This window comes from Gracilinanus agilis, chromosome 1, assembly GCF_016433145.1.
Source record: "Gracilinanus agilis isolate LMUSP501 chromosome 1, AgileGrace, whole genome shotgun sequence".
NCBI lineage: Eukaryota > Metazoa > Chordata > Mammalia > Didelphimorphia > Didelphidae > Gracilinanus > Gracilinanus agilis.
This window is the reverse complement of record NC_058130.1, coordinates 114,270,037-114,297,141: the sequence shown is the minus strand read 5'-3', so window position 1 is coordinate 114,297,141 and position 27,105 is coordinate 114,270,037. Positions and strand designations below refer to the sequence as shown.

Here is a 27,105-nt window from a genome sequence, read left to right as displayed (position 1 = left end):
TGAGCACTCACATGGTTATGTATTGTTTACTTTATTTTCAAAATTCTTTCCTTGAAAAAATTCTTTAATTCCAGGTTCCAAGGTAAACAACAATATCTCATGAATTCAGGGGTATATTAGAGAGGCAAAAAGATCACTTTGCAAACATATTCCTCACACATTGAGCATTTATCTCTCTTCATAGAGAGCTTCTCCAGTTCTCCCAATCATTTGATCCTTCACGTAAACAGTTCTTACTTCCATCATTTTCTCTCTCACAGTCATTACTCCTCATATATCAAAAGATGGTGGAATGGAGTATAACACCTGTCAGACACCAGGTTTACCAGGTTCTCTTTTTTAATAACAACTCAGATTAAATGCCACTGTGTCAGCTGAGTACTGGTCAAGAGAGTTGAACCTGAGAATTATCTATGAGCTAGGATAGAAGATCTAGTATCTTTTTGGCAAAAAATAAAAGCAATGAAAAATGTCCAGTTGTCAAAATGATATTTCTATAGACAAAAATAGGGCTTTGGTTTCTAGATCATAAGAAGGTCTAAATTTCTTTAAACACTGTCGGTTTGTCTGATGCATCATTCTTACAAAACATGTTATTGCATGAACACATTGGATGACTTTTAAAATAATTTTGATATTAAAATTATACTACTGAAGTAAGCCACATATTTTGTAGTCATGTTGAAAAGATAAAAAGAAAAGAAGTATTTTTAGAGGCAATTTGATTTTGGAATGAAATTCTCAAGTTTTGAAACTCCTTTTAGAACCATGGGAATAAAAGAGTATAGCCTGCTAGGAATTTCACTTGCTTCAATATCATTAATATGTTTCTCATTACAGTTGAGATCACATGTAGGTAGGTGCCTTGACAATCATAAATGCCATCTAATAGCATGTCTGGAACCAGGTCAAAATATTCTGGATTCATCAATGTATCAAGATTCCCTTTATAGAACATGAGGAATCTACAAGAGTATGTGTTCATAAGGCATCTTTAACCAACCATATGATCATCTATTTATTTTTTAGGAAACAGCCTTTCTGTTTATCTAGAAGCCATGTATGTCTTTGATAAATGCCAATCAATGGCACAAATGTCAAAAAAGAGAAGTTTATGTGAGTTCAATTTCATTAGAGCTCTGCACGGAGAAACCAAACCATTACCTTGGCATGAACCAAAGTGAACCTTCCTTTCAGAAAACTGATCTTCTTGGGTCATATATGATTCACAATCTTCCAAAGAGTAGGAAGTCCAGTCTATTGACATTTATGTGCTTATCTGAGCCCATATCCAAGATCAAAGTTGCTTGCTCTGACTTTTCATAGAAGTATATACACCATGCATGACTCATCCATCAACAGTCTTTCTTTTTAAGTATTACTCATTACCATAAGAATTGCCAGTATTTTAACCTATTGAACCCCCACTCCCAGCCTCGCCCTTAAAGGTGATAAAAGGATCCAACTTTTTCTTGTTTTTCCATTTTTGTCTGGCTGGTATAGTTGGTTTTATTGAAGCTGAATTGAAAGAGAGGCAGGTCCATTAGAAGAAACTTGTAATACAGGTTTCTTGGTAATCTCTCCTGAGATGATAGGCAAATGAAATCAAAAGCCACACAGTAAGAAGGCAAGAAGCCAGAATTGACTGAGATCTTGAATGATTTCCATTTAAATAAGGAAAATTCTGTATCTTTTGTTTGTCAGGGAAGGAAGGGATAGAAGTCCAAGATAAGGTACAAGAATGGTTCTGTTCTTGCAGGAGGTAAATGTAGGTAAGAGGGGAAACTATTGACCAAAATTTGCAGTCATACTTCATTTTTACAGAAGTCTCTCATAATCCACAAGAAACAAATTTACCAAGTACCTGGCCAACGATTTCATTTAAAACATATGTTAAACATGGCAAATCAATCATATATGAAAAAAATCAGTTTGTGAGGGAGCTCTGGTGGACATCTCCAAGGCTACTTGTGTTCATAGTTTCCTGGCACACATATAGTTGTGAGCTTTATCCTTCCTGCAGTCTTTAGCTTGCCACTTTCCTCTTCTTTTTACCAAAACACAACTCTTTCTTTTTTTTAAATGTGGGGGTGCCTCTCTCTTCCAGTTTGTGAAGGTTACAGGTTCACCTCCATCCCATTCCCAGCGACCTGCATTCTCTTGGTCATTCAAACCTACCATAAAACAAAGAAATATGTCAAAGTGTCTATTCTCCTTGAGACAGGTACTTTTTTTAGACCATTGTCCTAAATTTATTGTATTGACTATATGCAAGAAAGGGTCTTAAGGCCTGAACCACAGGTAAGGAGTACTTCCTACACTCTATTAGAAATGCATGTATTGCATGTGGAATTCATGTTTGTTTGTTTTTCTCATTTTTATCTATGGTTGGTAGTTTTGGCTTTTATGTTTCAAATGAAAAGCCATATTTCATAACTTACCTTGGGTTTTTTCTTGCCTTTTGTTTACATCTTGAATTGTTTTCTCATCCTTACTATTCAAAAAAACCTGGATTCAAGCCCCAGTTCTTCTGCTTATTATGTCACCATGGGTGATTCTATTACTTTTCTTAGACTGTTTTCTCTTTAATAAAATGGGAATAATAGTATCTATACTACCTATTTCATTAAGTTGTAAAGGAAGTATTTTATAAAACTCATATCACTAGAGAACTGCAGATTATTGTAGGATCCAGAAACAGGAGATTTTTTGAACTTACTGAATTTACAGTTTAGAAGGCATGAGATTTTCTCTGTTTTACATGGAGAACTGTATAAGTATAAATTACTTAGAACTATAAGAATTAGAATAATGAGACCTTAGAGCTCATTAATCTGATCACTTTGTTTTATAAAGGAGGAAATCAAGGCCCAGAGAATCAAAATGACTTATCTCAGATAACATGGTGAGTTAGTGACAGAACTAGCAGAAAACAGAGGTCTTTGTACTTCTTTCTTCATCATTCCCCTCAGCCTTCTCACCTGGACAATGTATTTGTCACCATGCTCCAGAAGCCTTTTCTTTTTACCTGGAAGATCCCTTAATGCTTGAAACTCTTTCTTCTTCTTAGTCAGATCCTCTGGTAACCTCCATTTTAAGGAAAAGCTCCTAGTTGAACAATGACCACTCCTTCAGTCCTCTCCTGGCACTACCCTCCTCTCTTATTCTTGACTCTTTGGACTTCTTTCTCCGTCATGCTCCTAAGCAGGTACCTTCTCTCCTTTCCTCTACTTTTTAGCTTCCTTTAAGTTGTTGTCTTCCCCTGGTAAATTATAGGGTCCTCAAAGGCAGGAATGGTCTTTCTTTCTTTCTTTCTTTCTTTCTTTCTTTCTTTCTTTCTTTCTTTCTTTCTTTCTTTCTTTCTTTCTTTCTTTCTTTCTTTCTTTCTTTCTTTCTCTCTTTCTCTTTTGCTTCTATTTATACCCCCCCCAATTCTTGTGCTTATACATTTTAAAAGCTTCATAAATGTTTGTTGATTTGACTTGACTCCTAAGCCAGTGCTGTTTCCTCTCATGTCCAAGTTTTTTCCTAAGACACAAGTATGAAACCTAACTTTTCCAAGGTTCTTTTTATCAGCCTCATTTCCCCAACCTGGGAATTTCATGGTACAATTAAGGAGAATATTTGCATCTTTTGTTCAATGGAAATCATATTTTTTCCAAGGAATTTTGTAAAGACAATTATTCTACTTTTCTGAACAAAAGGAGGAAGATAGTCAGTTCTAAGTCACAAACTAGATTAATTTATCCATGAATGGTATCCTTTTCCTTTGCTACCTATTAAGAAGTAATATTATATCGTGTTGCTTATTATAGTCACCAGTTAAAATGACACAAAAGAACTCATAGATACTTGCCTATCCAGAAGGATTTTCTTCCACTGAAGTCCCATAGCCACTGCATATGCTGTTTCGTAAACACACTTGCTAGGGTGCCTTGATGTCTAGACTCAAACAAAAGGAAATGAAAGAATCAGAACCAAAGAGTCCACGTTTCTTAGGGAAAAGACATTTCTGTTAACATGGAATATGTGAGAGAAAGTGATGGAAAAAAATCAACTTAAAGCTTTTTCCAGGTGTTTTAATATGAAATGTTCTTTCCAGCTGCAGTGGTGACAGGGATGAGGTCTTCACATTTAATATAGTTTATTATTAAACCTGTGCTTTTGAAACAAAATAAGTGTTCAACATATTTTTAAATCTGCTGGAAAATCAGAAACTACATGGTTACATTAATTATTTAAAGGCAAAACAAAACCATTTATCTAAGAAATTCATCAGCAAACTAAAAAGGAGAATCAGTATTCAGCTAATCTGATCAACTTCACAACCAGACCAAATCATTAAACATCTTCTCCCATTCCTCTTTCCAAAAAAAAAGTCTTTGGGCCCCAATATGCAATTTCATTATGTATATGTATCACACTAACTGAATAACTGTCAAATCTCCAGTGCAATAGCTCTTATCTAAACAAAGCCTCAAACAAACCTTTATTTTCTGTTTGAGATTACAAGCCCTCATTTCCACAGTAAAACCTCAGCTATCTGGATCTCTAGAGTAAGAAATAATTTTGAAGGGATGAGGACTTACTCATTTAAGTACCAAAATATTTTTTATTTAACCATTTGCATGGGAACCTTTTGAAAATCTATTAGATATATCTCTGTTTCTTAAACAGAGTATTCTACGTATAGGCCAATTTATTCTCAATGAGTCAAGGTCATTTTTATGAACATTAATTATTTAGCTAGTGTATAATATAGTCATGACTTCAGACTAGTTAAGTATTTAGGCTTCTTTACCACTATATTAAGTGGTTCTAGGTTAGGGTTCCTAGATTTTATTATGTCAGGGACCCCTGTGGCAGCCAGTGCTACAAACCACTTTTTGGAATATTTTAAAAGACGTAAAGTAAAATATATAGAATTTAAAAGGGAGTCAATTATATTGGAAAAAAAGATGTATTTTCCCCGCATCTAATTGCTAAGACCCCAGTTTAGAACCTCTACAATAGATAAAAGTCAGACTCCCTAATTTCTTATTTCCTTTGCTGTAGTTTTTGTATATGTTCCCGGTCAAGGTATCAGATGTCCCTTCTTGAAGTCATTAGCCAAAATACTTATGTGTAGTGACACTCTTTTAGAATTGTGTATAAAGTGAGAGCACATAGGCTCACAAAAATGGCATTTTTCTATTAGGAAGATATATGAATTTGTGAATAAGGACTTTTTGACTGCTATGTGGATTGCTCAAGAGCTTTCTAAAAATTTGTTTTCTGGCTCTCTGTGTGTTCCAAATAGGAGATATTGCTGGATTTTAAAAATTTCTTCAGAAATGAAGTACGATTTTATTTTGTGTTTACTTCAGTGCATGATGATATCATGATGGGAGTATTTCCTTCTCTGATACACATTCATACCTATTCATCCTGTGCATTTCACTAAAAGCACAGTACCCAACTTCCAAAGGGCAACTAAGTGGTATTATAGATAGACTGCTGGACATGGAGTCAGGAAGACTCATCTTCCTAAATTCAAATCTGGCCTCAGACCCTTAATAATTATGTTACCTTTGGCAAGTCACTTAACCTTGTATGCCTTATTTTCTTTACCTGCATAATGAGTTGGAGAAAGAAATGGCAAATCATTCCAGTATCTCTTTGCCAAGGAAACCCCAAAATGGCATCATGAAGAGTTGGGCAAGACTGAGTAACAACACAATTCCTAAATGCATTTCAATTCATTCTTCATCCTAATCAATTCCTAGCCAAATTTATGGTCTCTTTCAAGCACCTGTCTAAGATGCATGTAATGATATATTTACTTAATGGACTACTTATACAACTTCCTACTATAGTTCGAACATTGGGCATTTTTCATTTGTTCAGTTTTTCTTGAATGAATCATTGGCTAAACTTTTGAGTTATGATGGATCTCACTGAAGAGGCCCTATATTCTTTGACTTGATGCAATCAAGTAAGTTGCAACATTATCTGCAACTAGGGGTACTGGGAAGACACTACCATCTTGAGGAACTTTCTTCTTTTTGGACAGATATTCCTGCCACAGACTCACAAACCCACATATACAAATCTTTTGAAGTAGTTCTGAATATGCAAGCTTTCCATATCCAAGCAGTATCCAAGCAGGAGAAATAGTTTCTATGCAATTTATTATTCTAATGATGATGAGGATGATGATTATTTCCATGAAGCCTACCTTTTAAGTGCAGGGAAATCACAAGTCTTCACTTAAGTATACCTCTATGGGCTGCAATTTCCAGAATTATAAATGAGGGCATTGGACTAAATGACTTATAAGAAAGAACTACGATCCAAAAGAACTTTCATGCTTTTTTAAATTTGGAGGTAAACACAGGTTATTGAAGGTTATAACCATGGAAGAAATGATGCCAAGGTGGAATTATTTCAAGTAGGATCTAAGGATGGACTGTGTGCTTCTGGTGAGAGCTTCAACCTAAGTTCAGAAAAGTTCTTCATATCATACCACCTAATAAGACAAAAAACTTGTCATTTCCTTGGCCATAAGGTAATAAATTAGTTTGGCTACCATAACTCACCATGACCAGCTACTACAGCTCGGAGAAGTTGCTCTCTGCATTGGTGGAGGGACAGCTATTTAAATGAATAATGCTTTGTCATAAATAAGTCAAACTTCACTTGAACTCAGCAAGGTGGTGCAGTGGAGAGAACACTTGGCCTGAAGTTAGGAAGACCTGAGTTCAAATTTGTCCTTAGACACTTGCTAGCCATGCAACCCTGGGAAAGTCACTTAACCCTGTTTGCCACAGTTTCCTCATTTATAAAAAGAGCTGGAGAAGGAAATTTCAAACCATTCCAATATCTTTGAAAAAAAACCCAAATAGCATCATGAAGAGTTGGATGCAGAAACAACTGTATAACAACCTAAAAATCTTCTCTGAACCAGAATCTTAAGATAGAAAGATATACTCCAATATCTAAGATAGTCAGAATATTCTATATTTTTAGTTAGAAGAGGGCTTAGAGATTACAGAGTCCAACCCCCTCATTTTACAGACAAAGACACTAAAATCTGGAACTGGTTAAGTGATTTACTCAAGGTCAGAGGATTTAAAATCAAGTCTTTACCCCAAGACCAACAAGTGCATCTACTGTGACATCTAGATTCCTACATACACATTTTATTCCAATGAAGTTGCCTGATGACTTTTCCAGTCCTTGGGATTTAATTAAGTCAACAGGCAATTGTGAAGATTATTTCAAAGCTTAGTTTAATATTTCAAGGACCTGTGGGTTAGGCTATTTTTTGAACTAATAAAGACCACAAGTCCTCTAAGTAGGAGTGCGTTCATACAACTTTAACAATCATTTCTCTGATATGTATATCACACACATATATCAGATATATATCAGAGAAATGATTGTTAAAGTTGTATGAAACATGAAATGGTTGTTAAATATATATATGTATGTATGTATACATATATATCCTCATGGACTCTTTTATGCATAATCTGAATTATTGCTTTTTCAATCACTTTCCCAAGTCTAGACAATCAACAAAATAGTAAATAAGCTCTGATTTATAGTATTTGCTGATTTCTTTAGTGTAAATGCTTACACTGCAAATTTAACTATAGACATGAGCCATATGAGCTGTCTCCAGCATACTTTTCCCATTAAAGCTTAATAGACAGTATTTGGGAGTTGCTGAGGCTAAAAGATTCAATATCTTGTAGCAAGCCTTTCCATCTGACCTTAACTGGTCCTCAGGTAATAGCCATTTATTGTCTACTGGGCTAGCCCTCAAAGCCTCTCTAGTTTCATAGGACTTTCCAGCTGACTTTTGCTTTGAGAACTGATGCTTATCTTCACAGCACATTGTGGTATTGGAGAAGGACTTTAGAGGAGGATTTAGATCATTAAATGAGGCATATTTGCCACAGGAGTTTGGAGAATATGAATGTATACCATAAACAAGTAAAATAACAAATTTATGGTTTTACTCTTTCAATAAATATTGATTAAGAATATACAAAGTCTAATGAGAACTATTATGACAAAATAGGAATGAGTGAGCCATTTATTCAAGGGCTTATAGGAGACTATCAGGCTTACAAAAAGATTCTGTGTGTGTGTGTGTGCGCACACACACGCACACACACTTTCACATGTCCACATAATTACAAATACAAGGCAATATGTGATGAGTGCTTTAAGAAAGGAATAGAGGACTACTGAAATTTACTGAAGGCAAAAATCACTTCCAGCTGGTATCATCAGAGAAGGTACTTGGACCTTATCTAGACCTAAAGGGATGGGCAATATTTTGATAGCCAGAGATGAAGGAAAGAATTTATAAGCAGAGGAGAGAAATCATGAGCAACTACCACTCACTAGAAGAAGTCTTCCCTGATCTCCATTTGTCCCCTTCCAGATTTCTCATAAAAGTTTTGTATGCTGGTTTTTCTTTGAACTTTTTGCACATTATATCCTTGTGTATCCTTGCACAACCTAGTATTTCTCCATCGATCCAAGTAGAATATAAACTCCCTGAAGGCAAGGACTGTGAAATTTTCATCTTTGTTTGTCCAGTCTGATTTTACACACCCCTGGAGTTCTGGAGAATGTCCAGCACTTAGGAGTTTGTATAGACATTAGGTTCTTATCTAATGTTTGTTGAACTGAATTGTTGAAAGTGCAAGATATATTTGGGAAACTATGAGTAGCCCACAGGGTTTGCATTAGGGCTGTGGTGAGATAAGGTTATTTGGGCAGGTTGGAATCAGATAATGGAGGGCATTTGATGCTATGTAAATGTTGAACAAATGTATTATATAGGTAAATAAACAGTGGGTTTGCATGGGCTCCTTTTGTAGATGGAGGATAGGTGCTTAAAAGGAAATTGTGAGATCTTAAAAATAAAGAAGTACCATAAAAAGGGTTACAGATTTACAACTGAGATCAGTTAGTGTGTGTGTGTGTGTGTGTGTGTGTGTGTGTGTGTGTGTGTGTGTGTGTGTGTGTGTTAAAGAATAATAGAAATGAAGCTTGGTATAAATAGCCCATGGAGGGGTGAGAAAACAACAAGGCAAGTAGTCAGGACTTCATGGAGAAGTGAGAAAATAACAAAAGACCTAGCTGACTGCCTTCTCATGGTGTGGGTTGGGGGTGACCCTGGGTTCTTGAGAATGATGCCACAAGAGTCCAAATGGATGGCAGTTTCCAACCAGCTGGAAAAGCTCTGAGTACAAGCCATGATGGACTTTGTTTATGTTACCCAGGGACAAGCCTAGCAAAGTTCAGAGAGACTCATCATCTATTTGGCCTCAGCAGTTCTCAAAGACCATCTGCTAATTTGTGGAGCAGCTGTTATCTACACTGTTGAAGGGAATAATACTCACACCTATGAAATCACAGATCCTTAAAACAGTCTAAAAGACCCAACAGCAACTTGATCCTAAATCCTTCCATTACTATAATAGTTGTAAAGTTTCAGTTTCATTACCTTATGGATCCTAGATACAGTCAATAAATAAAGTGAAATTCCACCCATTCACTCATTCAGGTAACAACTAGATCTAATGCCTACTGTATATAGAGCAGTGGTTCCCAAACTTTTTTGGCCTACCATCCCCTTTCCAGAAAAAAATATTACTTAGCGCCTCCTGGAAATTATTTTTTTAAATTTTAATAGCAATTAATAGGAAAGATATATGTATTAATATTTCTACCTTTTTCGTAAAATATAGTAAAGTATAAATTAGAAGCATTGAACTTTGAAATTATGAAACTATTGAACTCAGAATAGAATGTAATACAAAAAAATTAAAACATTCGAAATCATCTTAATGAGAAGGATGCACCTGTGGCCATCACCGCCTTCTTATATCGTTGCAATATCCACCAGGGGGCGGTGGCGGCCACTTTGGAAATCACTGGTATAGAGCATTGTACTGAGAACTGATTTGGGGAGAGAGGTACTAAGTCTAGATAAGACACTGTTCCTCCCCTTATGGAGCTTATAATCAAGTAATATTTCCTTTTAAAAACATGAACAAAAATCACCAGATCTGTGATTTGTGAGCTTATTAGAGTAGGAATTGTCTTTTGCATCTCCCTTTCCCCTGTACTTAGCACAGTGCCCAGAACGTAGCAGGCACTTTATAAATATTGATTAATTCATTTCAATAATGTAAGAAACTTCTGGTAAAGAAACTTTCTACTCATGTAGATGGACAACTACATTACAAATTAGCAATTTTATCTGGGACCTTGAAAGTTTAAGTAACTTGCCCAGAGTCCTACAGACTATCCATATTTCATATTTAGAGAAATATTGGGTGCTACAGATTATAGCACATGGATAAGAATATTTACTATTGCCTAAATTATAGCTCAACAGGATAACAAGACCAAAGATCAAGAGTTTGAAGGGAACTCAGAGACCTTCTAGTCCAATCTCTCCATTTTATAGATGAAGAAACTTAGGTCCAGGAAGGTTTATTGCCCAAGAGTGACAGTGCCAGGATTTGAATCTGGTACTTCTGATGCTTTTCACTATACTACAATGCCTCTATGAAAAATAAAAATTTACCTTATTTACTCCTCATCATCGCACAACAGAAAATCCCAGGTGCCCCTTGATTTCTACAATTCTTATAATTTCTGAAGGACTCATTGCTGCATTTATTGTTCAGAGGTGGGGAGCTGCTGCCAAATCTTCCCATTTATAGAATACCTGCAACATTCTTAATCATTCAATCATTAAGTAAACTAATATTTATTAAGAGCCCACTATAGGCCACGTACTACTGAGAGCACAAAGACAAAAAATAGTCTGCTCTCAAGGCGTTTTCAGGAAAAAACTATATATACAAATGAGCTAGATGCAAGATAAATTGGGGACAATCTTATTTATAGGACACCTGTACCAGGGATGCTGGGAAACAGAGAAGAGGAAGAAGGGTGTTCCAGGCCTCTGGGGTAGCCAGTGAAAATGCTTAGGTTTAAGATATGCAGTGTCTCATGTAAGGAACAGTAAAGAGAATGGTGTCCCTGGATCACAGAGTACATGGAGGGAAGTAAGGTGTAGAAGACTAGGAAAGTTGAAAGGGGGTCTCCTAGAAAATATAAGGCAGTTTTCAAATTTCCACAAAGAATAGAACCTTAAGTTTGATGAGGTGAAGAAAAAGAACTATGACACTTTTCCTCATCGTTTGTAAATGGAAAAACAAAATTAATGTTTTATTCTTCTTTCTGCAAAAAGTGCCAGAAGGATATATATTTTAAACATATTTTTGGGTTCATTTCAACCAACCTCCTTGGCAAAATAACAAAGCAACTCATATCGTAGGCCCCCTTTTGCTGGGGCTGGATTGATAGGTGGGACAAGAAAGAAAATTTAATGAGGGGCAAAGTTGTTTGTTCTACCCAGTCATTCCCAGAAGTCCTAGGTAATATAGAATGAGGATCTAGTTGCATTCCATTGACCCTATTCCCAGAGTGTCAGGAGTGGAGAAGAGAGCCAATAACACTTCATATTTCCAAAGAACTGAGATTTCAAAGGTGTGGGCATTCCCTTTACTAGTACAAATCACAATCCTTTATTAGTTGCTGTGCAAATGGACCAGGACTTACATTTTCCCTCTAAAGCATTCCAGAACTCGGTGTACTCTCCAAGCCACAGAGCATCAGGAAGGACTAGCAAAGGATCCCTTCATAGAGGCCTTTATAAAGTTCTCAACAGTACTATAACAAGTTTTCTTTCCTTAAAATTGCCCCACATCATCATAGAACATTGCTTTAGAGTTGGAAGGGACCTAAGGATTCATTGACTCTAGTCCCCTCATTTTACAGATGTGGAAACTGTGGCTAAGAGTAACACTAGTAATCATCAGAGATGGGATTTGAACCCAGGTCCTGTGACACCAGACACTAGTCAGGGCTCTATAATGTTCTGTAGCATTGCTAGTTCAACATCAGGTATCTGTTTTCTGCATTGCCACAGGCTTGATGCTACAAGTCTTTCATTATTATCTGATGTTATTTTCAAATCAAATTGCCTTGACTCCTGTCTAGTAAAACAGGAGACTATAAGGCTGATGACCTAGAAAAATCTCCTGTTTTCACTTGCCAAGAGTGGAGGTGGTAAGGAATGAAGGTTGCCAGAGAGGGGAGATTTTCAAGACAAGGAAGGGCTGATATCCAAGTACATTAATCTAAGGTTTGATTCACCCCCAGTTGGTAGTACCCTGGTCTCCACAGTGATCTTTGGCCTTCACCAGGGTTTTGAGAGCCCTCTGAGAGCCATCTGCACGCACTGCTTTTCCCCCCCTCAAAATACATGACCAAAATACCATACATACATGAACAGAAATGATATATAAAAGGAAAACTAAATAAAGAAACAGAAGTCAAAATATGAAAGAAGGTCTCTTACTGTTCCCTGCAAGCCTGAGCAGCTGTATTCCAGGTGACCTTTTGATCTGTAATCAATGAGTAGCAATGGCTGCTTTGATGGCTCCATCCAATGGGACAGGTTCTTTCATTCCCATCCTGAAACAAAGTGGTCACTGTTCACACAATCAAGCCCTTTCCAATCTACAGTCATGTCTTGGCAGGAAGAAAACTTCCTTTTATGCAATTGATTTAGCTCCTTGTATATTTGAGTAATTAGACCTCTGTCAGAGTTTTTTGTTATAAAGGTTTTTTCCCAGTTCATTGTTTCCCTTCTGATTTTGGTTGCATTGTTTTTGTTTGTACAAAAGGTTTTTAATTTAATATATTCAAAATTATTCATTTTACATTTTGTAATTTTTTTCTAACTCTTGCTTGGTTTTAAAATCTTTCCTTTCCCAGAGATCTGACAAGTATATTATTCTGTGCTCACTTAATTTACTTACAGTTTCCTTCTTTATATTCAAGTCATTCACCCATTCTGAATTTATCTTGGTGTAGGGTGTGAGATGTTGATCTAAACCATTCCCCAATTGATAAATGGGCAAGAGACATGAATAGGCAATTTTCAGATAAGGAAATCAAAACTATCAATAAGCACATGAGAAAGTGTTCTAAATCTCTAATATTAGAGAAATGCAGATCAAAACAACTCTGAGGTATTACCTCCCACCTAGCAGATTGGCTAAAATGATAGCAGGGGAGAGTAATAAATGTTGGAGAGGATGTGGCAAAATTGGGACATTAATACATTGCTGGTGGAGTTGTGAACTGATCCAACCATTCTGGATGGCAATTTGGAACTATACTGAAAGAGCTCTAAAAAACTGCCTGCCCTTTGATCCAGCCATACCATTGCTGGGTGTACCCCAAAGAGATCATAGATAAAAAAGACTTGTACAAAAATATTCATAGCCACACTTTTTGTAGTGGCAAAAAATTGGAAAATGAGGGTATGCCCTTCAACTGAGATATGGCTGAACAAATTGTGGTATATGCTGGTGATGGAATACTACTGTGCTCAAAGGAATAATCAACTGGAGGAATTCCATGTGAACTGGAATGACCTGCAGGAATTGATGCAGAGTGAAAGGAGCAGAGCCAGAAGAACATTGTACACAGAGACTGATACACTGTGGTAAAATAGAATGTAATGGACTTCTGTACTAGCAGCAGTGCAATGACCCAGGACAATTCTGAGGGATTTACGGAAAAAAACGCTACCCACATTCAGAGGAAGAACTATAGGAGTGGAAACGGAAGGAAAACAACTGCTTGAACACAAGGTTTGATGCGGACATGATTAGGGATGTAGACTCGAAAGTACCACACCAATGCAACTATCAATAATATGGAAATAGGTCTTGATAGATGACACATGTTCAAACCAGTAGAAATGAGCATTGGCTATGGGGGGTGGGGGCTGTTTGTGGAGGTGAAGGGGAAAGTAAGAACATGAATCATGTAACAATGGAAAATTTTTCTAAAAAATAAAAAAAGGAAGAAAGCTTCCTGCTCATTTTTTCATTTAAGTAGTAAAGAGCATTCTAATTTCTTGCCTTTAGAAAGAGTGGTTTTTGGCAAAAGCAATATCAGATTTGACAATGTGTTATAAGCTATAGCTCTTCTTTGATTGTTTTTTTATTACCAATATAGACATTTAAATGTATATCTAATCATTTAATGAATAAATGACTAAAAACATTTTGGAGGGAAGTATTTTTCCCATTGGAACACGTGGACTGTTTTTTAATATGATGAATTTTTATCTATTTTTCAGACCATAATTCAAATGTTACCTTTCACAGGTAACCTTCTTTGAAAACCTGCTAAGATTGCCTTCACTATGGCCCTTCTATGGCATTTTTTTCTCAATCTAACATGTCATTCCTATAAGAGTGTGCCTTATAAGTGCATATGTGTCTTATTCCTTTTTTCAATGCCAGGAGGGCAAGACATATACTTCATTTAACCTTCATGTCTTCCCCAGTGCCTAACACAGTGTTTGGCATATGGTGAGTATTTAATGAATGTTTGCTAAATGAATGAATGGTCACATAATCTTTGACATTAAATGTCAACATTGTCTACCATATTAATGCCCCCAACCCAAGCACAGGCTTATCCTAAAGTACATATAAACAAGAACATTTTTCAGCTGAGCATGTGTCCCACCTGGTCTTTTGGACTCCAAGGCTTCCAAGAAGTTCCATTGCAGTGATATAATTTTTGGAGGCTTTCCTCAAAATGAAAGAGTCCTTTTAATGCTGATGTGCAGTTTTTTGGAAAGGATAGTGACTGGTCCTATGGCAAAAAAAAAAAAAAAAGATTCAAATGAACTTTGCTCTAAGACCTGTTCCTTTAAAAGCCCTTAAGACATTGATCATCCCTCTAATTTGTATACCTTTATACTAAATAAACTCACCCAAATCTTGGGATTGGTCTAGAAACTTATCGGTGTCAATGATATAATAAGCAGATTGTTAAAAGCTTAATGAAAAGTCACAAATGATTCCTACCTGAATGGGGGAGTGTAAATAAGGTATCCGGTCCACCTTATCTGCCCGTAGTGGTTCTGTGTTCCTGCTTTTCTTTTGTGGCCTCTGATTAATGATAGACACTCTGGTCTTCTCTCTATTTATGGCAGATTTGTCATCTTCTACTCTTAGGCCAACCATACCATGATACTTAACATCAAGACAGAAACAACAAAATTCAAACAAGTCCAAAAAATCAGCTAATTTTTATTTGTATAAAAGCAAAATAAAGTCAATTTTTTTTACTTTGATTACTGAACACTTCAAGATAAAACTCAAAAAAGTCCTCAAAGGAAAATGCATTTAGATAAAAGAAAGAAAATGATTGTTTCATGAAATAATTCCTGCCCCTAAGTATATTCATACCATCACATATGACATACAACCTAGTATAAAATGGAATGATTATTTCAGAAAATTCTTACCCTAAAAATTATATCTGTTTCATTTCTATAAACAGATGATGGGTGAACCTGAGGAAAAAACAATAGAGAATGAAATAACATTCAATTTTTATTTCCTGTTACATAAAATAGTTAGGACAATAACTAGTATCAGAGATTTAAAGCAATAGAAGGCATTAGAAGTGGGCTAGTCCAGCCCTCTTATATGAAAGATCTGGTAACTAAGGTCCATAGGAGGTAAATGACTTGCCCAAGATCATACAAATGTCAGAATGGAGATTTGAACTCAGATCCTCTGACTTCATTTATAATGTTCTTCCCACTATACAACTAAGAAAAATTTGAAAGTTAATTTTTATTTGGGCTTGAAAAAATTAACATATATATTTATTTTATTATTTTTTAATCCTTCCCTTCCATCTTGGAAATAGTTCACGCAGCGAGGAAGTATCTAAGGCTAGATTTTAGCCCAGGACCTCCCATCTATAGGTTTCGCTCTTAATTCACAGAGCCACCTAGCTGCCTAAAAGAAATGTTTTTCTAATCTAAGGATGTTAAATCTACCAAACTCTTTAGAATTTTTTAAAAATCAGAGGGGGTCTAGATCTATAAACTATTAATTCTCTGTTTATTTGCACCCCATAGTAAGGAAAGAAAATGTGTTTCATAGCTCAGTTTGTAAAACACAAATTAATATACACAGATGAATATGACTATGTGAGTAGTATCCTTGGTCAGGGTGAGAATACTGCATATCACCTAGAAGCCAAATTTAAGAGTTTGAGCCCACTGTGAGTGAGATAGTCTGCCCCCATCTTCATGGTAATGGACTGTACCTTTCTTGAAAATGCGTTCCTTTAATCAAAAGTAAAACCAGGTAAATGGCTTTGAATGACAAAATGTAAGTCAATCACCATTGCTAAAGAAAAAAAAAAGACTCCAAGCCCAGAGTTGGGAAATGGCATGCCACTTGGACAAGAATTCTACTATGCCAGGGACAGTATATTAGTATATTAAAAGACCCACCCCCAAAAGATTCAGAATAGTTCATTCTTTTGTTTCAGGAAAGTTCAGAATAATTCTTTAGACAAATCCTGTCAATAACAACCTAGAGAATTGCCCATCATATTTCTAAATTGCACGATTCTTACGGTTTTGCCATTTCCCATTGTCCTAAGCCTTTTCCTGGGAATATCAGTTAAGTCAAAGCTGGGAAGCTTGTCCCCTCTGCTGTGTGTTATCCCTTCTTTGGAAGATGAAGGGTGTCTTCCTTCCAAATGAATCCCATCAAGAATGGAGGGTGATGATGAGCCTGGGGAAAGTGGGAGCCATATGCCTTTCCCCCATGAGTTGTACTGGATTTGGCCAGAGGAATGTGAATGGCGACACTGTCCTGAAAGCATACAAGATGGCAGATGGTCAGTTTTGTTCATTTTACATGAGCTGATAACTCATCTCATGAAAGGAGGTACTGGAACAGCTTATCACTAAAGGTGGATGAATGAGTTTTCTACCAGATGTTACCTGTTTGTCATTTGCCAGTAACTCCTTCTTTCTCCATCAGTTTCTCTATAGGAAAGCTGTGCACTTCAGCACATAGAAAATGTGAATATCAAGTAATAAGAATGATTTCATAAATTATATAGAAAAAATGGTTTCATTTCTTTAAATTCACCTAAGAATTTGGAAAAACTTCTCTCTCTTTATTGTTAAAATAATTCTGGATAGTCCTTTTTGTGCATTATCATTCCAAAAATGATCTACAACACTGACATTCCTCCCTGATTCTATGCAATGGAAATAGAGATTGCTTAGAGATTTCTGTAAAACTGTGAAGCCATTCCTTTCTATATGAATCAATAGTCACTATTACAGCAAAAAGGGCTAAAGCCAAAAGGAATTATTTCTGTATGAAACCCGAACACCTTTAAAAAAAAGTTATATGGGAAAATAAGTGTCTGAATGTCTAAGGTCAGAATTTTTTCCTTGAAGGTGTTTCATGTTTCATATGGGAATTATCAGGTTCATAAAAATCCTTTGAGGCAGAAATGTGGGCATGTTGTGAAGGAAAAAAAAGCAGTGTTTGATTTCCTTCCTTTTCTCCTTCATCTAAAGTCCATTTTCTTTTTTCCTTTTTTTCTCTTTATCCCTTCTTTCTTCCTTCTATCCTTTCTTACTGAATTGAAAGGAGAGAAGAACTAGAGACACTATTTTTATTGAATTTCAGGACACCATGATTATAGGTAAGAGGGAAGTAAAAACTGAGGCACACCAATGGAGAAGGGAACTAGGATTTTAGATGTTAACCAGAGTCTCTGAAATGTAGTAAGCCATCTATTGACAGGCTTGTCGGGGGAAAAAAGGTTTTAACACCAAAGGCTGACATGATTCTTCAGATTATTTGGTTCTACAGGCTGTTGTGCAGTGTGTGCCACACAGAACCTAGTTGGCTCTGGTAGGCCCAAGGTAATTCATTAATATTCTCCAGCTGCTCCTAGATTCCCAAGCCAGCTGCATCTTTCGTTTGCAATTTTCTTCAACCGCTCCCCATCATGATTTTCCTGGTTTTGGTGTAATGTGGGCTGGGGTTTCAGGCATTCAGAGATCTCTTTGACAGAGGAGGATAATTACAGCTCTGTGATCTCTGGGGGAAAATAATTATCGATAGATTTTTCAATGACATTTTTATTTTTGGTCCCCTCTGTGCAAGTAGCAAAAGAGTAGGAACACACACACACACACACACACACACACACACACAAACACACACACACACACAGAGGTTCTGACTTGTTGCTTTTCTCCAGTGAAAGTTCTTAGCAGGAGGAAAACAGCATGAAGTTGGTGCCAGCATAAAGGGCCTACCATGGCCCAGGTTGCTTTCTTGACAAGAAATCAAGCATTTTGATTTGAAGGCGTTATCAAGCACATTGACTGTTGAAAGCCAGTGGACTACAGCGCCAAGACCGCTCCTGATTTCAAGATGAGGATCAAAAGAATACCTCCTTTTGAGTCCAAAATTTTCACTCTGGCTTTTGTCTTCGTGCCAAGAACGGCATTCACAGGGGAGTTGAGAATTACTTCAAAGACCTCATCATCTTCCTCTAATCCGTCATAGGTAATTGCTATATTCCACATCTTAGTTGACATTCCTACAAGAAGTAAACATTTTAATTACTCTTTAATTGCTATTTCAATCAACCTAGGTGTCAGAGAAATATATTAATTAACATGTCTACAGCGAGGCTGGAGTAGCCTGGGTGATCTATTGTGCTCTTCCTGACTGACTGCACTCCTGCTGTTCCCCCAAATAACATTAAAAGACCACATTTGTTCCTGGACAATGATGATTCCCCATAAAAGCAAAGACTGTAACCAAAAAAATTGGCTGCCTTAGTGGGAGAAGCAAAATGGGTTCTCCAACGAGATTTGAGATTCCATTTTCCTCTGACTGACCTACCTCATTTCCCCCCTTTTGTTGGGAATAAACAAGTATTGAAGTCTTAAAATCTCAGTAGTTGCTTCCAAAAAAAAAAAATCTCAAAATGCTAGTGCTGGCGACAGTTAGGATGATGGTTTGGTATGAGTTTGTGGAATGGGGGTGGGGTGAGGAAGGAGCTCAAAATGGCTTATTTCTAAAGGTGGCTGTCTCCATGGACACCCTGCCTTGGCTTCCAGGGTGTTTCCCAGCCAAGAAATGCCCTCTCCTCACCCCCACCCCTTCTACCATGATGTCATACTTAAGATTTTGATATCCTACTGGAGACAATTGAGGGAGTGGGGTTTCCAGAAATAACCCAAGCCAGTATTTCTCTTTCTGTGCCTGCCTTTGCTTGTGGAGTTACAATTAAGCTTGGCTCCTAGTAATCTCGTGACCTTAATAAAAGCAGCTTTGATACTCTGAACACCACCTTCTTCCCCCACCTAAGACTTGCTGCTGCTGTTATAGTGGTGTGAACAATCATCTCTATGCCCCTGTGGAGATGACAAAGGCTTTTTTTGGGGGGGAGGGACATATTAAATGGAGGAGTGGGGAGAGAAGAAGACAACATTTCTTTCTTACTTCTGCCTTAGAACCCTAGGTCTCCTTCAAGCTTGGTTTAAACTCCAACCCTTTCCTGATTCTCTCAGTTGTGAATATTGTGTTCCCCCTCCTTCCCATCATTTAGTGTTTATTTTGTGTACAATTTGTATTTACTTCTCTATGAATATATTGTATCCTTTCAGTAAACTGTAAGCTTCTTGAGGGTAGAGATCTTTGTATCCATATCTCCACTACCTAGCACAGGCATCCTCAATAAATATGAGTCCACCAATTGGTTACCTCCTTTGTTTTATTCAATGTTGATTTTGAATAGTTTTCAGAGATCTCTTTTGAGAGGATGCTTAAATTCTCCTGTTTTTTTTTCCCCTAAACAAACCTTCCTCCCATATCCTCTCTTGGTGATTAATATTCTACAGCTATGATTATTCCAAAGTGTTTCACTGGCACTATATTTATGATATCTACTTCTCTGTGGAAATTATGTTTCAGACAGAGCACCTAACAGCTTACTAATACAATAGAAAAAATAGGATACATCCTTGACTATCCTTAAGAAAGAAATTGGTTTTGGGGTCGGGGAGGGGAGGAATGATTTTTGTACTTGAAAAAATATAGGCTTATTGCTAACTTGTTATATTGGAGGCGTTAGATGATATCTTTAGTAGATAGTTAACTATGGAATACTAAATTTAAGAAATGTTTATTAAATACCTGTTATTATATTTCCCCTCTTGTTTTCCCCTACTAAATTTATTTTTATTGAATCCTTACCTTCATCTTAGAATCAATGTCATTTATTGATTTCAAGGCAGTTGACTGGTAAAGGCAATGGGGGTTAAGTGATTTGTCCAGGATTACACAGCTAGAAAGTGTCTAAGATCAAATCTGAACTCAGGACCTCCAATCTCTAGGGCTGGCTTTCAATCCATTCGGCTGCCTGGTTGCCCTTCATTGAATTTAAAACTATGTTGTAAAGGTCAATTCATTGCCACCTCCCCTTATGGAGTCTTTTGGGAATGACCTTGAGCCTCATACCTCCTATAAGCCTTTTTATGTCCTTAATGGACTTATTATACAATATCGTATATTATGTATATTTTCACTAGGCTGTTTTATGAAGGCATGTGCCATGTACCTGGCATAGTGCTTGGTGTATAGAACATTTAATAAATGTTTTTTGAAAGAATGGGTGGTACTGTGCTTAGTGCTCAGGTTAAAAAGATGAAAAAAATGAGAGTCCCTACTCTCAGTAGAAAACACTCTAACTATCAAATCTACTGGTCATCCTTTTTGACCTCTATGAAAACTTTGTCACTGCTGTCCCACCTTCTCCAACAGGATTCCTCCTCCTTTCCAGTTTCTCAACAAGGTTCTCTCTTGATTCTACTCCTGTCTGATCATTCCTTCCTAATCTTTGCTAGGTCTTCATAATATTCCATAACTGTGGGTGTTCTCCAGGACTATTCTGGGCCTTCTTTTCATATCCCACTATACCATCTCGCTAAGTGATCACATTAGTTCCTATTTAATTTCTGTCTTGATGTCAATGATTCCTAGATCTATATTTCCAGTCCTAATCTCTCTCCTAAACTCCAGTCTTCTATTGTCAGTTATCTTTTGAACATTTCAAACTAGAAGTCTTAGATCTCAAACCAATATGTTGAAAACAAAACTCACTGCCTCTGCTACACTCTCTTCTCTTCCAAATTTCCCCATTGCTGTCAAGGTTACCACAATCCTTCCAGTCACCCAGGCTCACATTCATGGTGTCATTTTTTATTCCTTACTTGAACTTACTCCACATATCCATTCTATTGTCAAATGTCCCATTTTTTCCTTTACCACACTTCTTGTATCGATCCCTTTCTTGCCACTCACATAGCCTTTATCCCTTCTCATCTGTACAAACCTTCTACTTAATTTTCTTGCCTCAGTTCTCTCTCCACTACAATTTATCTTCCACTCACCTGCTGACTTTCCTAAAGTATAAATCTGATCATGTCATCCACTCTACTCAGTAAGTTCCGAGTGATTCCCATTATCCCCACAATTAAATATAAAATCCATTTGGCTTTTAAAGTCCTTCATTATTTAGATCTTTTCTCCCTTTCCAGTTTTCTTATACTTTATTCTCCTCCATCCACTCTAAGATCTCCCTACACTGGCTTTCCTTCAGGTCCTTGCACATGACAATCAATTTCTTGACTCTGTGCCTTGCCATTGGCTGTGCCCAGTGCCTGCAGAGGTGGGAGATGAAGAAGAGGGTGTGAAGGAGAACAATGTTAGATGCAATTGACACACAATGGGTTATCAAACTCAAACTCAAACTTTTCCAAAGTAGTGGAATCTGTGGGAGCCTTTGCTTTAATGGTATAGACTTGGAGAACATGGGGTCACCATCCTCTAAGAGACACTTAATTAGAATGAAAAATAAAAGGTAAGTTGGACCAAGACTGTGGAGAGACTTCAATTCTAGCCTGAATTTTACTTTTATTTTAGAAGCAATAGGGAGCTATTCAACATTTTAAAATATGACATGGTTAAAGCTATTTTTTAGGAAAATGATTTTGGCAGCTATGTAAAAGATGGATTTAAGAAAAAACAGCCTACAAGTAGTGGGATTAAATAAGTATGATACTGTAAAAGGTAGAATGTGGTAAGGTAAAAAGGATATTCAAAGACAGCTAGAAAAAAAACACTGAGAAAAGATGGATCGCTTTCACATGATGGGGATCAAGGTCAGCTTCTCTGGCTGAATATGGCACCTGAGCAGGGTCTTAAAGAAAGGGAAATATTTCAACAGCCAGAAATTAGGAGACTTTTGAACAAAGGAATGCTGTGGTCAGATGTTAGGAAGATTATTTTGATAGTTCCATGAAGGATGAGTTTGAGAGAGGAGTGATTGAAAACAGAGGGATTGTGGAGAATATAAATTCCTAGAAGACAGCAAATTTTTTTGCATGTTTATTACTACCCACTAAGCTATATTTTTCTCCATCTGTATTATTTCTTAAGTATTCAAAAGAATCCTGAAAACTTAAAACTAATTGGTATCTTCAGAAATCTTTAGTGTTTGAAAAAAATTATATCCAGACCAAGTCAGTCAGAGGGATATTTATAGCCTTTTCTTCTAAATATGCAGGAAGAATATTCCAGAGTTTATCTTAAGGTCCTATTCAAACATCTAGCAATCTAGATAAGAGTTTTCTGAAAACCAAACTCAAGATTAAATTTTTGACAAAACCAAACCCCACTTTGAATCATAGGGCAACATACTGAAGTCCACTAAAAGCTGAGAGATAAGAGAAATCCTCATGTGAGTTGAGAAAAGAAGGCATGGAGAACTTAATGGAACCCTCCCTTCCTGTTTGATGGTGGCATGAAAGTCAACAGTCATTGAACAGAATCAAAAGAAGGCAACTTTAAGGATTAATTTATGTGGATATCTCCTTCACTGCTTATCACAATAATATGATCACAATCACTGCTTATCAATGCCAACACAATAAATATGACTTGGTGACTTGACTACATTGATGCAAATCTGAAATTCTTTGCTGTAACAGATGATTTTTAAAAATGACAACTGAAAAATTAATCAGTCTTTGGCCCACCTTTTGGTGATAAGCCTCTCCTAACTAAGGTAGATTGGCTTCCCAGGCACAGACACAAAACTCAACCTTTTCCAGAGTAACAGAATCTGTGGAAGCCTTTGCTTTGATGGAATAGTCTTGGAGAACACAGGGTCACTATCCAAGAGATACTGAATTAGAATAAAAAATAAACTGCCACCATTCTTTATGTAGCATGCAGTCAGCTTGAAGAATTTACTTGTGCATTTTAAAAAGTTAAATACTATAGGAAAGTAGCATAATTATTAGCCAAATAACATTTAATGGCTTACATATTAAAACAAAAATAACAAATCCTCATATTCCATGCTGTAAACTCAGGTAAGAGTTAGGAATAACCTTTCTTTGACTTACATACAGGTTTTCTCTATATTCTATGGGAAAATAAGGATTCCTCTTCCTTCATCTTTTCTGAAGCATCATATTGTATCTGCTAACAATGGCTGACTTCATTGTGCTCTAATGTGACCCTAGAACCTTGTTCCCATCCTCAGGCCTCCCTCTACTTCAAGACCTTCCCCAGCCCTTTTCTTTAGACTAATGTGACTTAAGCCAGTCCCTAAACCTGAAACTATAAAGAAGCTTGTCCAGTAAGACGAATGATTATGTGCTTCCCACTTCTAGAAGCAAAGATTTACATTAGGGTACAGAAAACAAGGAAAATAACCAGTCATCTGATTATTGGGCCACAGAGAAATCTTTTGTAAATAGAAATCTATGGTGGTATGCCTTTCAAAGAACCTCACTGTGGTATAAGTAGAAAGAACTAGAGTTTCAAGTCAATTTTCTCATATACCATATGTGCTGCAAACTCCCAGTTTCCCCTCTGAAAAAGCAAAGCAAACTGTCATGGCAAAACATACCTGGATCAAACTGAATCAGCTTTGATGGACTCACAGTGAAATCTTTTCCAATTGTAGCAGATACTTGGTTAACCTTAAAAGAGATGGGACAGGGAAGGGAACATGGAAGGAGAAAGAGAGAGGGAGAAATCTTTCTTTTAGTGATGTAAAGGCAGATAAATTGGATGAGTTCATGTTTTCTACATCCTGCCTGCTCAAATCCAGGCAGCTGAATTTATTTTCAATATTGAGCTTATTCATATTATGTGTAGGTGTAGTATATTTTTAATGGAACCATTGAAGATTCTGGTGACAAGAATCTTCTTAGAAGCTAATTTACTGGAAAATAGGTTCTTTTTTCCTTTTCTTTTACAAGGAGCAAGTTTCCTTAATAGAAGTAAAATGGAATAAAATGTAAAAAATATTTTTCATTTATTAGGTGTAAAATATAGCACCTTCTTTCTTGCTTTAAAATTGTGTCCTAGAGCAGGAGTTCTTACACTAGGGTTCATGAATTTGTTTGGGTGTCAAAAAATATGTCGATAACTGTACTTCGGAATCATTTGCTTCCTTTGTAATCCTACATTTTTTATTTTGTGCTTTTAAAACACTATTCTGGGACAGGGTCCATAGACTTCACCATATTGCTAAAGGAGTCCAGGAGTCAAAAAAGTTAAGAAATTTCTTCTAAAGGAAGCCAAGTGGAGGGGGAGGGAAAAGAAAGTTTTTTCTTGACACCCAGGTGATGATCCATTAGCTGACTTGCTAGCTGAATAACATTGAAAGGCTCTGAATTCTATTAATTAACAAAAAAAAGTCTGGGTCATTCAGTCTGGATGGAACTATAGCTCTTCCATGATGTGAATGAGAGCCCTGTGGGGAGAGTTGGGCTGAGGATAGTCTCAAGAAGCAGTCTACCCTCACCATGGATATGCACTAAGAACTGAGGGTTTTGCAGCATTCCCAAGTCATATGTTGCTGAGGAATTACCCAGCACACAAGTGACTCAAAGTGCTAGGATTTAAAACAAGGCAGGCTGTCACATGTTCTGGGTAGGACCCCATTCTTTTCTGCAAGTGGACACATGAAGGTGTCTTAGGAAGAGCCCTCTCCTCAACTTGCCTGGGGAAAGGTAAATCTAGTCCCATTAGAGCCCCACTTAAAAAGAACGTGAAGCAGACAGGTGTCATTTTTGTGCATTGCTTTAAATTTTTTTTTAATTATTAGGTGTTCAGGAAAAGTTTCAAGTTCCCTTTCCACCAACAAAAGGTGGTTTGGCTAACTATGAAATCAATTTTAAAAAAATTCAAAAGCAATTTTTTTTCTGTAAAACCTCAAAAAAAATCTCTCCATTTAAAAAAATACTGAGAGGAATGAAGAGAACAGGCTTCTTTTAATATGTCTGAATTGAAAGCATTTTTATCAAATGGTTCTTCTCAGCATTATCTCCATTGCTTTGCATCTCTCTTTGTTTGTGATGCCCAGGCTCCTGTGGAACAATCTCTTATTGAGAAGTGGTGGGCTATTGTACACCTGTATTTACCATATGCTGGAGGTTCCATTACACTTGGGTCCCTGCATGAGACCTGCATATGCAATTACCTAGTATTTACCACCATGGAGTGTACAGAAGCTTATGCGAGAAAAGAAATAGAATGGATCAAGGCAGGTAGAGAGGTTTGTTAGATTAGGGAGAATGATTTAGTCATATGCCAAGAGCCCATCATCTATTTCCTCCCTTTTTTTGTCATATGGCCAATAATGAAAAGAGAGAAGTTTGTGTGAGCCTTGAATTCCCACAGAAATACACAATAGCTTTGTCTCAAGAAGGAAAGACTGCAAACTCAGCCTGATGGAAGTATATATCATGGCTTAAAATGAAAAGAAAACTGTATCAGAACAAATAAAATATAACTAACATGTATTTACATGTTGAAATTTACAAATACATGACGATCAAGAGAACTTGTTTTAACTCCCAGTTGTCATTTGTACTAGCTATATGAATTTAGTCAAATCCCTTAATTTCTGTGAGCCTCAGTTTCTAGGTCTGTAAAATGAAGGATTGGATTTGATAAGCTCAACTCTGACATTCTTTGAATCTGATCCTACAACTCGTGATGTAGCTACTACTGCTTACTCAGTCAAAAATAGGATTAAGTGTAAAATCACACAAACTATTTCTATACTGGCAAGGGGGATAATGGCACTGGCAGAAACTCTGGAACATATGGCATTTTCTACATAGGCAGAGAAGAATATGTGAAAAGACAAAGGCACATCATCAGATATTTCTGTAAATAATCAACTGCACACACATATGGAACATTATCAGATTTAAAGCTGGAAAGGGGCCTTAGAGAGTATATTTGCTCTCCTCATTATACAAATGAAGAAACTGAGGTCCCAGAGAGGGGTAGGAATTGATCTAAGTTTATACAGATAGTTAGTTGCAGTGCCAGGATTTGAATCAAGGACTTTTGAACCTTCTGAACACTGAAACCAGCATTTTTCCTAATACACCATATTGCTTCTATGTTCTTGGCTATTTTGATAGATGAATGTTTATTATGCCAGTGAAGCAACAGTCAGAGGAAAGAGAACCTGTTTTTAAAGCACCTCATCTTAACTTTTGACCTTTTTAGAATTCAAATTCTTTTATATATAATTGATACATTATAATTGAGGATTAAAAATAGATTTGATCTCACAGTCTATTTGTTCTTTTTCTCTTAAAAAAAAAAGGAAGTAGGTTGGGCAATGAAATTCTTTATTCAATTTTACCAAAGCTTCCTTTTTTCTCTTTTGATTCCCTTAAAGGAATCTTATTTCAGGAGCTCTTCTGCGGTATTTCAGCTGTGGAAAGTATTGTGATTAACAATGATTAATTCTTGACTAGACTTATGAAGGGTGCTATGGATGATAAAAATATATAATATATATAAATAGCATATATTCTGAAATCATCTCTACCTGGCTTTGGAACATTTTATAAAGACACATTCGCACAATGTTCAACCTTGTAGTTCTTTTATCTTAGGCTAATATTAAATTATGCTTCATTCCATAAATATATTGAAAGGAGTGGAGAGGGAGGAAGGAAGGAAGGAAGGAAGGAAGGAAGGAAGGAAGGAAGGAAGGAAGGAAGGAAGGAAGGAAGGAAGGAAGGAAGGAAGAGAGGGAAAT

The 27,105-nt window shown here is 36.6% G+C and overlaps 1 protein-coding gene across 1 annotated transcript in view; it reads right to left on the bottom strand.

The window, feature by feature from the left end:
* Positions 1-1,152: 1,152 nt before the first annotated feature.
* LOC123256839 (FRAS1-related extracellular matrix protein 1-like) overlaps positions 1,153-27,105 on the bottom strand; it is a 42,945-nt gene continuing 16,992 nt past the window's right edge. The window contains exons 5-13 of the mRNA XM_044685398.1: positions 23,941-24,013; positions 18,403-18,552; positions 16,552-16,793; positions 15,422-15,469; positions 14,979-15,146; positions 14,635-14,763; positions 12,443-12,558; positions 3,857-3,942; positions 1,153-2,174 (exon numbers count right to left, since the gene is read on the bottom strand). Of these exons, the coding sequence (XP_044541333.1) occupies positions 1,975-2,174; positions 3,857-3,942; positions 12,443-12,558; positions 14,635-14,763; positions 14,979-15,146; positions 15,422-15,469; positions 16,552-16,793; positions 18,403-18,552; positions 23,941-24,013 (1,212 nt within the window). The 3' untranslated portion in view covers positions 1,153-1,974. The remainder of the gene's footprint in view (positions 2,175-3,856; positions 3,943-12,442; positions 12,559-14,634; positions 14,764-14,978; positions 15,147-15,421; positions 15,470-16,551; positions 16,794-18,402; positions 18,553-23,940; positions 24,014-27,105) is intronic.